This window comes from Tachypleus tridentatus, chromosome 13 (genome assembly GCF_004210375.1).
Source record: "Tachypleus tridentatus isolate NWPU-2018 chromosome 13, ASM421037v1, whole genome shotgun sequence".
In the NCBI taxonomy this organism is placed as follows: Eukaryota; Metazoa; Arthropoda; class Merostomata; order Xiphosura; family Limulidae; genus Tachypleus; species Tachypleus tridentatus.
In genome coordinates this window covers 44,471,261-44,484,886 of record NC_134837.1, presented here as the reverse complement: position 1 = coordinate 44,484,886, position 13,626 = coordinate 44,471,261, and the positions used below count along the sequence as shown (strand labels likewise).

Sequence of the window (13,626 nt, the reverse complement as noted above, 5' to 3'; positions counted from 1 at the left end):
ACAATTTTTATTTTACTGTTCATAAAACATTATATTTATCAATTCATTATCTTTATGGAGCTAAATGTCCACTTTTGTTTCTTGTGGGCTTCAATAAGCCGTACAGAATATCTGTCATTAATCTCACCTATATGTAAAATTAAAAAAATGAAATTCAACAACACTCTATGTTTCATTTGTACAGAAATTGAATACATTATTTTCAAATAATTTATAAACCTCAACATGTCATAAGAGTCTATGCTGCCACCTTCGATCATGTTATGTTTGATGACCATGCACTTATAATAGCCATGCAGCATAGTTTTCATTACAAAATGCTCTATTTTGAGGCTGTCATTTTCAAAGCACACCACTCCTCCTTGTATCTTTCCACAATCAAACTATTGTACGTTTACAACCGATTCTCAGCGCCTGCTTTAACACTTCAATCACACTGAGTGGAGCAACTTAACGAGTTGATAATGGATATTAGAAATGTTTATGCTTAATAAAGGCGTGTTATATTTTTATAGTAATTTTATGCATACTACACAAAATGTTAAATGTACATGCATTTGACTTTATTGTCTCATGATATTAATCGAAACTGAACAGAAGAGAGATATCACTTTAAGCATATTTTAAATAATCTTATATATAGCTTTAATTTGCAAAAACGAAGAGAAGATTTTTGTTTGTTTTATATTAAGCATAAAACTCCATAATTAGCTGTCTGTACTTTGCCCACTACGGTTATATAAACTCACTTGTTAGGGTTATAGGCCCACTTACCTACTGTTGAGCTACTGGGTGGGATAAAAGATTGTTTGTTTTCAGTTTCGCGCAAAGCTACACGAGGGCTATTTGTGCTAGCCGTCCCTAATCTAGGAGTGTAAAATTAGAGGAAAGGCAGATAGTTATCACCACCCACCACGAACTCATAGCCACTCTTTTGCTAACGAATAGTGGGATTGATCGTAACGTTATAACGCCCCAAGGCTAAAAGGGTTAGTACGTTTTGTGTGACGGGAATTCAAAACCGCGACCTTCAGATTGTGAGTCAAGCTTCCTAACCACATGGTCATTCCGGTCTGAGGACAAAACGAATAACCATACTTTAACTAACTCTGTTCTATTTGTTTTACTTTTGAATATTTAAGAACAAATCTGAAGAAAAATTCAATTATTTGATGCCAGTGTTGTTCGGTGGGTTAATACTAATCAACTTTCGCAGCATAATTTCTCTGAAGAACCTCTTTCATGAAAAATATTTTGTCGACACAAAACAAAATGAATAAAAAATAACAAAATGACACAGTGACTAGACGTTTTCGGAACTGTTTTTTCATGAAATATATATTTTTTATTGGTACATCATAATATCTGAAAGAGCTTTCTTAAACTCTACGAAACATACGGTCTTATGGGACCGATAATTAGCTATAACCATTTCACAGAATCTGCTGTTAACTTTCAAATAAAATTTTATGCCAGTTTCTAAAGCTATAATTTCAATTTCTGATTAATGCCATATTAAACAGCATATTAATTTGAAAAATACAACATAAAAATGATGAAATATATTGTAGACAAAAACAATGAATAAATTAACATGATGACAACATCTAGACTGCTTCAGACAGCTTTAGTTTTTATTGATATGGTCATATCTTAAAACAGAAACGTGTAAGATAGTTAATAGCTTATTAGCTGACGCACTCGGTAGTTAGAACACTCGACAAGCAATCTGCAGACTGTGAGATCAAAACATGGCGCCAAAAATGCTTACCCTTAAAGTTGTGTTGGAATTATAATATTACCGTCAATCTCACTATGCGTTGATAAAAGAAAAGTAGTGCAAATGTTGGCAGTGGGTATTGACTGCCAAACTGCTGCTTTTCCTCTGGTTGGGAGCTAAAAATTAAGGACTAAAACAAATAGCCTTAGTGGTTTTCCTATAAATAAAAACAAACAAGCAAACAAATATTAGCTTGTGTTCTCATTTAATGCAAGAGAAAGAGATAGGTACCTTCAAGTAGCTGACATAGGGGGCTTAACTCCATCTGCCAACCCTCGAAGTTGATCTTCAAGAGTACCTAACGATACATGACAGGTTTCGTGGTAATGGGCCCAACAATTAGCCACTTATCTGCGGTTACACACAATGACTTAGGTAAAATAATGGTTTAGATACGCTAAACAAGACTCTTCTTTGTAGGTAACCTGCTGAGAAAAATATGTTCGTGAATTTTTATTTCAACTGTGCAAACATTTACTTTGATTAGCTTGCTAAATTATGCTCATTTATATGGACCAAACATACACATTAACATAAATCACCGTATGGAAATATACGTAACTTTGCAAATACAAATTTTATTGTTCTGAAGATAAACTGATGGTTAATTGAAAATATACAAGTATTTGCATTAAGAACTAACCAAAGCTATAATGTGAATCATTTCAACATAATCCAGTCAACCATTACCATTAACTTAAGTTCCTAATGTATGCAGTTCCTCTTTTGATGCTTTTTCTTCACGCAATGACGAACTAAAAGTATTAAAATTTTATCTTAAATGTTAGACATGCATTTAAAACAATTCCAATAACTGCTCCCAGTTAACTACAGTATATAAGAAAATTACAAGTAAAATAAGTTAAAATTTCAGAAGACTTTTGCATGCCATAAATACTAACTTTAGTGACTCAGGATCTCACAATACTATGTTTAGAGGATTCGTGGTTCGCACCTCTTTGCCATAAAAGTGAGGTCCACACCTTTTGGCTGTGGATGTACTATAAAATTAATTGGTAGAATTCAACTATTCGGTCAAAGTAGACCAAGAGTTGGTTATGAATGCTACTGAGTGATTGTTTTCCCTCAAGCTTATCAGTTAAAAATCGTAGATGACTTAGTATATTCACATCACTAGTTCAACATCACAAGATGTGATAATCTTAAATTTGATTTTAAATAAGGAAATAAATTATTATTTATGTATTATAATTTTTCAACAAAGTAATCAGCAAATAAAATTAACATACGGTTAATTAACTCATGGGTATATCATTTTCTTACTTTATATTCTTTTGGCACTATTGCATCGTATTTAAAGATACTTGATAAAGTTGATAAAATGCATTTTGATATGAGATATAGTTTCAAAGAGAGCAGTTACTTCACAGCTAAAGAGAGTGCAAACGGTTTAAACATTGACAAGGAATATTTCAAATTTATATTTTTTCCAGAACAATATTTATAGATGTAACTTACTTTTATTTAACCAATTGACCTGCTATTATTTTTATTTATTTAATTTTTCCATCTCTCATTTGCGTATTCTAATCATGTAGCTAGTTACACGTTTTCACTTATTAGTTTAATAAGAGTATTATTTTAAGACTACAACACAGTATTTTCTCTAAAAATATCTCCATTTTATCTCATTATAAAATTCATTTGCCTTTCTCTATTTTATACCATACCACTAAAAATCAGCTTTTAATACTCGTAGCAGGCACAGAACAGAAAGCGTAAAGTGTAACTTTGTGGTTAATAACAAACGATTTTGTCTCATCCTGGTGGCTCAGCAGTATCTCTATGAGCTTACATTGCTACAAAATGGGTTATGATACTCGTGGCGAGCTTAACACAGCTTTGTGCTTAATAACAAATAAACAGAAATCTCTATTATATTACATATATATCTCAGTTTTACACTAAAGCAATATTACTTCGACTTTTTCAAGTAAAATGAGTTTCTTGCTGTGTTTTCCTTTAATTTTGGATTAATCACATAATTACATTTTCAAAACATTAATGAAAACTGTATTTTTAAGTCTTGCAGTTTCATTTTCTTTCTTCGTGTACATCTTATTCATATTTCCTAGGTTCATATTAATACATTTATTTAAGTAATAACGTATTATTACGACAATAGTATTCACAAAACTGGTGATATTAATTTTTTCTTCTTTTGAAATTCTAGGTGAGTATAAAAAATCTTGTATAAAAACTAATAATATTTTAAAATCTATGCCTAGTGGTTAGGACAATCGGCACGAAATTTGTTAATCGCGGATTCAAATCCGAGTCACAAAACATGCTCGCCCTTTACGTTATGAGCGCTACAATGGTATGGCCAATCTCACTGTTCAATGATAAACAGTATCTCAAGAGTTAACGGTGATTGGGGATGTTTAGCTACCTTCCATCTAATCTATCACTTCTAAGTTATGGATGACTAGCGCAAACAGCCCTCCGGTAGCTTTGAAGGAAATTCAAAACTAACTAAACCAGACAAAACTTAAAAATTACTTGCCCTATGAGAACAAAATATCACCAGAGACATATAAAAAATCATATATTTTATACAGAATGTATGGATAAGGTCACGCTGGATACTAAACTGTTTCACTCATAAACTAAAATTATTTCAATTTATTTTTATTCTTTATATTTCAATAATGTGATTATGATTGTTTGAACAAACTACATGTCAGTGAGTATAATTTTACAAACCTCATTAAACAATATATATAGAATGCATACTAGTAGTTGCTTCAATTAAGAACAAAGTAGATATGCTGATTGAAAATATCAGAACTTACACTAAACGCCTGCCACATTTGTTAACCCTCTAAATGTTTTGTCCAAACTTTCTTAAACGACACTTTTATTTAAAGCATTCTTTCAGTAATACTTAGTTGTAGCCCTCCAGTGGAACAGTGGTATGTCTTTGAAACTATACTGCTAGAAACCGCGTTTCGATACCTGTTGTGAGCAGAGCACAGATAGTCCTTTGTATAGCTTGCCCCCTAGTAGCACAGCGGTATGTCTGCGGACTTTACAATACTAGTAACCGGGTTTTGATACCCACGGTGAACACAGTACAAATAGTCCTTTGTGTATCACTATGATTAACTTTAAACAAACAAACAAACTTAGTTGCTACTATAACTGACGGTTTGAAGATATTAATGGTTTTAACTAATAGTTTCTTTGTAGACACTTTGTGGGTTGATAAATATGCCGACTATAGAGCAATATATTATAACTTTCATGTTTCTTCACAACCTCGTCTTATCATTTACAAGTTAATATGATCTCGCTACAAGCGCACGTTTTTTTCTGCGCATAGTACTGAAAACAGTGAATAAGAGGAGTGGTTTCAGAAGGACCTTGTATTCAGTATCCGTCTGACAGGAGGGTCTTTATCAAGAATTATTACTTAAATAATTCAAAGATATCAATTGTTATAATGAACTAGTGCTATCAATGAAAAGAGAATACTTCTCCTAGTGTATTAATTAATATAGCCAACAACTATTAGAGGCTGGAAAAAGGAAAGAAAGAACGATTGTACAAGATTAAAGTGCAACCAGATTTTCATAGATATTCGTATCGTCTGTGTCATACTTGAGTGTTTTCTTTATCAGTGGTCAGAATCAGACTGTGCCAAGCTGTATCACACGAAAGGCGTAACAAGAATTGCCACATGACAACTAATAATTTATCCGAATACCTCTTACTTATATTACGGTATCAGTGATGTTTACAGCATACACTACGGATAATAAATATTGTAATTGTGTAATAAGGTCTATGAATCATGTTTTACTTTTTTTATACTGACACTGGAGTCTAGATGTCGAAAATATCTCACGAGACATTTAACTATTACGATGTTGTTCTGTTTGTGCAATATGTTAGTGATGATGTAACAGTGTGAAGAACATTTATGTGAGGGAAATTGAGTCCTTTTTTTTTCTGCATATTGTAGCCCAATATCATTGACACATGTGTCTATCCCACAATATCAAGAGCCATTACCAACACAATAATGAAACAATACGTTACAGTTATTTTGTCCTAAAATGGTTCGGAAAACAACAAAAGTGTCTCTAGGTCGTAATAATTACCGGATCTCGTTGAGTTAACCAAAATTGCGATAAAGGTGACCATCCCGATATTATTGGGATCATTACTTACTGTCTTCTTAAAGGCAAACAGTTGTAATTCACTGAAAATCTCTATATTTTGGATTTGTTAAGATTATAATTAGACATTTAGTAAAAATGACAAGTGTACGGACAAATAAAAATCATAGGCTTCAAACATTTGTTTTTAAATAAGTATAGCTGTACCTGTAGATATATATATATATAATGAATATTTTGCTAAACTTCAATCTTAAATACCATTCTGCATATTAAACTAAGACTTCATATTGTTTCAAATAGTTTACACTATTTCAACAAAAAAGCCACATATTTATTGGTGAAAACTTCAGCTATACCTGTAATAATTCACTTTAAGCTCTAAAAATGATCACTATGCATACCTGCTCAAACTTTGTGTCGTCCTGAATTTTTTAACTAGACAGCAGAAGTTAGTTTCTTAAATAAATTAACTAATAATTACATTTTAATCTTCGCAAATTACAGTACTGTCGATATATCACAGACAAATAATAAAAGAGTTCTAATAATTATTTCTACATAGTAAGAAAATTGCACTAGTTTTACACAGAAACTGATAAAGATAATTACAAATTTTAACACAGGAATCACCTGTCGTTGGAAATATTTAATCAAACACAAACTCTCAACTGTTAAATTCTATTCCCTGTTATTTAACCCTTAATCAATAATCGCTGACCGTTCTGTTACTGCTAGAAGGTAAAGCAAATGTTTATAGTCTAAGGAATAAGGATTACCCTTCATAAAACTCCCTTATTTACTCATGGTCTGAAAGAGCAGGTTCGTGTCATTACATTTAATGCAGTTTTATAGTCTGTTTTATGTGAGCCTAAAAGATAAAATTGTTTCTTTACTACCTAAGATTACTTTTACCTTTCGTAATCTAGTCCAGAATCTTACTTCAGTGAACCGGTAAAGTTTATAAATGTCGTAGTACGGTTGCCGTCCAATTAATCCATGGTCATGAATTATAAATTTCATCTGCCAGTAATTTTGACAGGCATTTGAAATTACTTGATCAGTATCTCCACTTTGACAAAGTGTTCAAGTTGAAATAAGCAATGACTGAAACGAGAATTAATCACAAGATCAACAAAAAACAAATAGTGGACTGTTCCTCTACATAATCAGAATAATTTTAATAAGTGTTTAAAAACTGACATTTTTAATTCTCAAATACATCTGTTTAAACGTTCTTTTTTTCTTATTATTTTTAAGTCTAGTTTAGGAACGTGTGTAACTTTTGGAAGGTCTAGTGGCTGAATTTTATTATCTTGGGAAACCTATGTTAACGCAGAGATTTAGATTTTATTCTTTTGTGAACGTATACCTTTGAACTATGCCGTAAATACTAAGATAATGAAGGAAAAGGCCCAGTGGCACCATCTTGTCTAAGAGATTATAAATCTTATCTTTTTTCTTTCTTTTATCTTTAATATTTTGTACAGCTTTTACCTGCATCTTTAGAAAGTCATGAGATATTCATATAGGTTCAATTTTTTTCACATGCCATATATTCTGTACTCGCGAACTAAGTTTTCAGAAATGATTATTAGTTACACACCCTTTTTTTAATGAAACTTTACACTAAAAAGGAAACTTAGTTTTAGCTTATTTAACCTTTACACTAAAAAGAAAACTTAGTTTTAGTTTATTTGTTGTTTTATGAGGTACCACTATTCCACCATCAAATATATTTAGAAGAAATATTTTAGGAAATGATATAATATATAAAATAATTACTAAACGAAGAAACCTCCAAGTTGAGAAAACATCACCCCTGTGTTATAAGAGTATTAGAGTTAGAATTCTGAACCAAATCTTTTATTCCCACCAATTATAATGCCTGATCACAATAGTAAATGTTTGGATCCAAAGGATATGAAGGACAATGATGGAGTTGGTTTTATTTCTTTGTTAAATGTAATTATAACTCTGAAGCCCATATTTATGTTAAATTACAGATGAAGAAATAAGTGAACGGAATAAAAACTCGTGTTTCGGGTCTGGTGTCTTTTTAAAAGTGTCTGATAGAAACGATTAACTGACATAATTGACTATTCGGCTGACATATAAGAGTTATGCCTTTTCATTCTTTCGAAATCACCAACGTCACGTTAGAAAGTCATTGAAAGCTTCACTCGTTATTTACACAAAAACTACAGATCATTCTTGCGTGTTTACGTCTATTCTACTAAAGTATTTATCTAAAAAAAAATCTTTAATAATATTGCAGTCATTGCCGTCCGTGCTAAGCTTGTATTGAGACAGTAATATTACTTTGTTTCATTTATCATTCTCCAACATCTGTATTTGTTACTCTATTGAACTTCTTTAACATTCTTGATGTTCTATAGATTAAAATTAGTTGGTTGAGAGAAACCGTTCGTGTCTAAGATCTACATATTAACTGCGTATGCAGACATGTGACTGTTTAGTCCAAGTTTAGTATTATTTTTCACTGTTTCCCTTACAATTACAATGTGATTTGAACTTTTCATCTTCGCCAAAAAAAAACAAAAAAAACTTAGATAATACATTATTTCTAGATTTATAAATCTCAGGCTTGTACCTTCCTTTGATTTTGTTATGGGTTATTAACAAAACGAGTAATATGAAGTCGCTTAAGTTGAGCATAATTTAAGATATTACCATTATACAAAAGCGAACATCGACCAGTTTTACTGGAAACTGCACCACAAATTTATTGTGAAACCAACTTTTCATGTAAAGAATTATATATTGAGATAATTGTTTTCATCCAGTTTTTTCTTACAAGTGTATCTAGAAACTGGCAAGCATCATGGGTTATGAATACGTATCTGTAGACATAAGTTATTTGAACATAAACACTTATCTATAATTTCTTCAGTGGATGTTAAATATATGAATTATATATGACTAACTTAAACAAATTTCTTATAGATACCATGGTATTATAGTAAGAAAAATCGTTAAATATTAGCAAGTTTTTTTTTATTAATTATCATGTAACTATAGTAATAATCAACGTTGTTAGGAGGTGTAATACATTTCTATTCGTATAACGATATTCATAAATTATTACTTCAATAGTTTCAATAATGTGTTGTGTAGATTTTATAGAATCACGAACTTTGGACGAGTTAATTAATTATGTAATATATTTTATAATTTTTGGAGTCGTTTAACTTATATTTTATTAAACACGCTTTAGTGATCGTGTTTCATAATACTTGCTCTTAAAATGCTTTTAAGTTTAATAATAAAAGTCTGATAATTAATTTTAGCAAATAAATTTACATCTTATTTACGTTAATAGGAACATTTATAGAACATTATGCAGTTTTGGATTCTTCGTTTTAATTTTAACTGATAGAGAGGCATGTTCAGACGCTATCCTTGCCAAAGTTCTGTTTGTAAAGTATATCTGATTGTTTACGCTACTTACAAAAGGAAGACATATTGTCACTGGCAAAAATACCTACAATAACATAACAACACAGATGGTACCAAGTTTTCCACACGTATTAGATTTTTATTTTTACTCTGTCATATGTTATTAAGTAAATGGATGTCTAGAACATAGTCCACGGTCTTACAGAATATATTCATTTACGAGGAAAAGAAAATTAGTATAAGGGGCGCGGATTGGCCCTGTGGTATAACTCTGGATCTCGGAGCTCGCGGACCGATTTTGAATCGGTGTGATACCACAAAACATTTCCTGCAAACTAACAACAGAATGCGCCACAAGAGTGACACCAAAAACCCTTAACTTGGATGGTAGGTGGTAACATGGTGCTGACTAGCTGCTTTCCCTCTAGTCAGCAGTTTAAAATTAGGAACTGCGGCAGAGAATCTTAATAGTTTTGTCATAAATTTAAAATACAAAAATATATGTTCAAAATATCCCTGTTAATCTATTGTCAATTGCAATTAATGTTTAGTCTCATTCATGTTTAAAGGTTAAAATAAAAACTAATCAAGTAGTCTTGAGCTGATAACTTTGGTTACTACAGTAATAATGGTGAATTTAGATTAAGTGTGATCATTGTGTGGTTTAATAGAAATCAAAGTGAAAACCGGTAGTGACTAACAGTTAAATCCTTTAAAGTAAATTTGATTTTAAACTGGCTACTAATTGAACAAAAAGATCGGGTATGCTCAGAAATAAAAAAGCAACGCTTTCTTTTAATCGAACCACATCAACAAATGAAAACTTGCAAATTTCATAAATACGTGAAAGCTGTACTATTTCAGTATGTATAAAAAACTGAAATAACATTTCGATTTATTATCGTTATATTATGTTAGGGAGAACAAAATGTTATTATTCTAAATGTTATTCATGAAATATTGTTATTAGTAGTAATGTAGTTAAAAATATAAAAGCATTATCAGAAATATCAAACATTAGTTTTATTAAAGCAAACAAGTAATTTTTAACGTAACACAACTCCTGTATCTAAGTATATTGATAAATGTTTCATATATCTGTATTTGTTCGTTTTGTGCAGTCTAACAGATACCTAGTTCATAAATCGAGCAGCTGCATGTGTTTTTTATGGTACTTCATTTGCATCCATCACTACACTAGGTGAAGTTAAGGTGTCAAACATTTATAAGCCTTTGAGGTACGCACGAAGGAGGGGACTGTTATTGTAGCAGCTTTAGGGCTACCTGGGTGTTTGTTTGTCAAGTAATTCGCCACAGGTTAACTGAACACGGCCATCCAAACAAGTCCCTGTAATACATAACCATCACCACTTAGTCCCTTCGCCTTGGGGCGTATAAGGCAGCACGAAAACCGAGCTTGCTACTGGTTTCTCTTTACATACTCGACTTCACAGTAGATGCGAATCACTGAACCGAAGGAACTTGGACGATGGACGGCCTTAAACACTCTACAGTTCCTTTTAAAATTGCAGCGACAACGAAGGAATAACTAAATGGAACGCACATATTAACGGCTTTAGAAAAAACTGATTATTCGAATATCTGCTCAGAAAAACAGACCTGTTTTAATCAGATTTCAGAATAACATTAGCTAAAACTTTTCACCTGAAGCTGGACTGATTGTTTTAGCGTAAATAAGGATGCCACGATAATTCACTGCTAGAACTTATAAGTAACAAACTTTGAACTTTGAGTATCCTCTGATTTACACGACACAACAGAATTTTGCCTCAAACCTCAAGGTTAATGGACTTGACTATTCCAAAGCACTCCACCCTAGTTTCGACCAGAGATGTGAAGTCAACCAGTGGTCACTCCTTAGGCCATCCTGTTACGCCTTCTTCATCTCGAACGTTTTCGAGAAGCAACGACAAGATGGTGCATTTCACACAGACCGTCGTTTCGCCGCAGCATCAAAGTGACGTTTCGTCTAGAGCGTATGTTTCGGCAAATAGAATATCACCACCCACATCGTCAACATTTCCACATTTAACAACGTCATCAATATTGTCAGGTAGAGAATACTTTTATTGGAAAAGTTCGAAGCAGCGATTTAAACGATATTATCTATAAATCCATTGTTTGTTTTGTGCTGTAATTTTGTATATATTTTTCAACCCTTTTGTTTCGAGACATCTTGAAATCTAGTTAACATCAGCATTAATTACAGTTTCTTTAGTTTAACTTTAAGAAAGTTCATAATCAAACCTGTTTAAATAAAAGTAATATATATATACACGGGGAATGAGGAAAAGTATTTATTCTGACTGTTATAATGGATATAATACGAAATTCATGATAAAAGTAAAAAGCATTTGGAGGTCTGTGCTGTTTGAAATAACCTGCTATATTTCTAATTATTAAGTCCTATCATGCATAAAACATAGGTAATGGAGATTATACATTCAGGAGATAATCGCATTTTTCTGGATTCTCTTGTACGGCTGTTTCCGTATAATATATGTAGTTATTAATGTTATTATTAAATTATTTTTATCTTATCAATATTATTTTGCATGCAGTTTGTAAGAGGTATACGTATTTAAGCCTAAATTATGTCTCATTATAATTATTGAGCTTATAAGGTATTCGTGTGTTGTCAAAGACGCATTAGCAAGTTGAAGTATACATTCAAAGAAATATTAATGTAGTGTCGTATGTAACCGTATATAATTATTACGTAGATAAAATGTCAACATTTTTATGCGTATTCTTAGTTTCACTACTTTAATTGAATTACACATGAAGCCAAAAATGAACTTTAGTTCATATGTTATTTTATTCAGTAAGCCTACTGAACTTGCTATAAATAAATTACAATATACCATTTTGGATGGTCACATGTTTCAACAAGTTATTGCTGTCATTGTTTTCACAAAATATATATCTTTACATATTTATTGAAATTATCACATTTACAGAGTTCGTTTTTATTACTTGTGATCTTATTTTGATTATAACTGTGAATGTTGCAACAGCTTTAAATGGTCAAACTTACCGATATTTTTTTCTAACAGATTTTTAATTAACAACAAACAGAATACACAACATCAGTAACATTTGCTTCAATACTTTAAGTGTGATGTTTGAAGTAATAATAATAAAGTTGAATGATAACTAAGCTCAAATTATTAAGTTTAGTCTGGAATTAAAGTCAAAGTTACACAACAGGCTAGCTGTACTCTGCCCACCACATGTATCGAAACCCGGTTTCGAGAGGTGTAAGTCCGCAGACATACTGCTGCACCACAGGGTAACTAAATTATTAAGTATAATACACTAAAAAGATAAAATAACGTTAAATAATAATTGTAAATATATATATATTTAATGTTTTTCTTTTGTGCTTCGTACAACAATAAACTAGTATTCTGAAGGAATGAAGCTAATAGAATCATGTTTATTAACAGTTTAAGAATAAAGAAATCAAATCATACGTTATGTGGTAATATATCCATACCATTACTAATATAACAGCTTCTGCTTTATGAGAGATTTCCGAATTTCTCTATAAAGTAAGCCATTTCAGTTTTATTATATAAATAAGTCTCACTTATAGCACTATGTTTCCGGAAAAGCTTAACTTCGACTGGATGACCCATAGGCCTGATGTTGAAGATACTGTATTTGGAGTAGTAAATTACCTTAATGACATTAGATTATTAATCCAATTTTAGCAATGATGGCTACTTATATTTTGCTAAAAGTTTTTAATGGTGAATTTTATTTGCATGTTCAATTGTTAAAATTTACATATCGTTTTAAATAAATAGAATATTTTGTAAAAAGTGAGACATCAAGTGTTGATAGGGTTCATTTCCATGCTGAAGTTAGAGTAGGTTCAGATAATAATTTGAGGACTAATCATAACTACATTGTCTGCATGATATTCTATTGTTCTTTTGTAATCCTAACCTTGTATGAGTCGATTGTTCTGTGTTAATCTGAAGAGATGATCATGAAGAAACTTAATATATTATCGACTCATGTTAGTGTAGTTGTTAAAATATACACAACACAGTGTATGTAAGGTAGTCTGGCTCGTCGTAAATAACATCTTTGGTGGAATACTCGTGAGATAAAAATAATAATAATAATTACATACAAACACATATAATAAATATGTTTTTTTCTTTATAATATAAATAAGAAAACAAGTGTAATATTTTTTACATTTCTAACAGTTTTTAAAACGTATGTTTATCAGGGAAAGTGTTTTAA

General features: G+C 31.3%; 1 protein-coding gene across 4 annotated transcripts in view; it reads left to right on the top strand.

Annotated features, from left to right (window-relative positions):
- Positions 1-13,626, top strand: part of LOC143237956 (paired box protein Pax-6-like) — a 62,214-nt gene that overhangs the window by 22,563 nt on the left and 26,025 nt on the right. The window contains exon 1 of one of the 4 annotated variants that reach the window (XM_076477732.1): positions 10,482-11,419. The exons of 2 other annotated variants lie outside the window; for them this stretch is intronic. In XM_076477732.1, coding sequence (XP_076333847.1) covers positions 11,152-11,419 — 268 coding nt within the window. In that variant the 5' untranslated portion in view covers positions 10,482-11,151. Of the gene's footprint in view, positions 1-10,481; positions 11,420-13,626 lie in introns of those variants that run through there. One more of the 4 variants, XM_076477734.1, reaches the window with a different exon arrangement.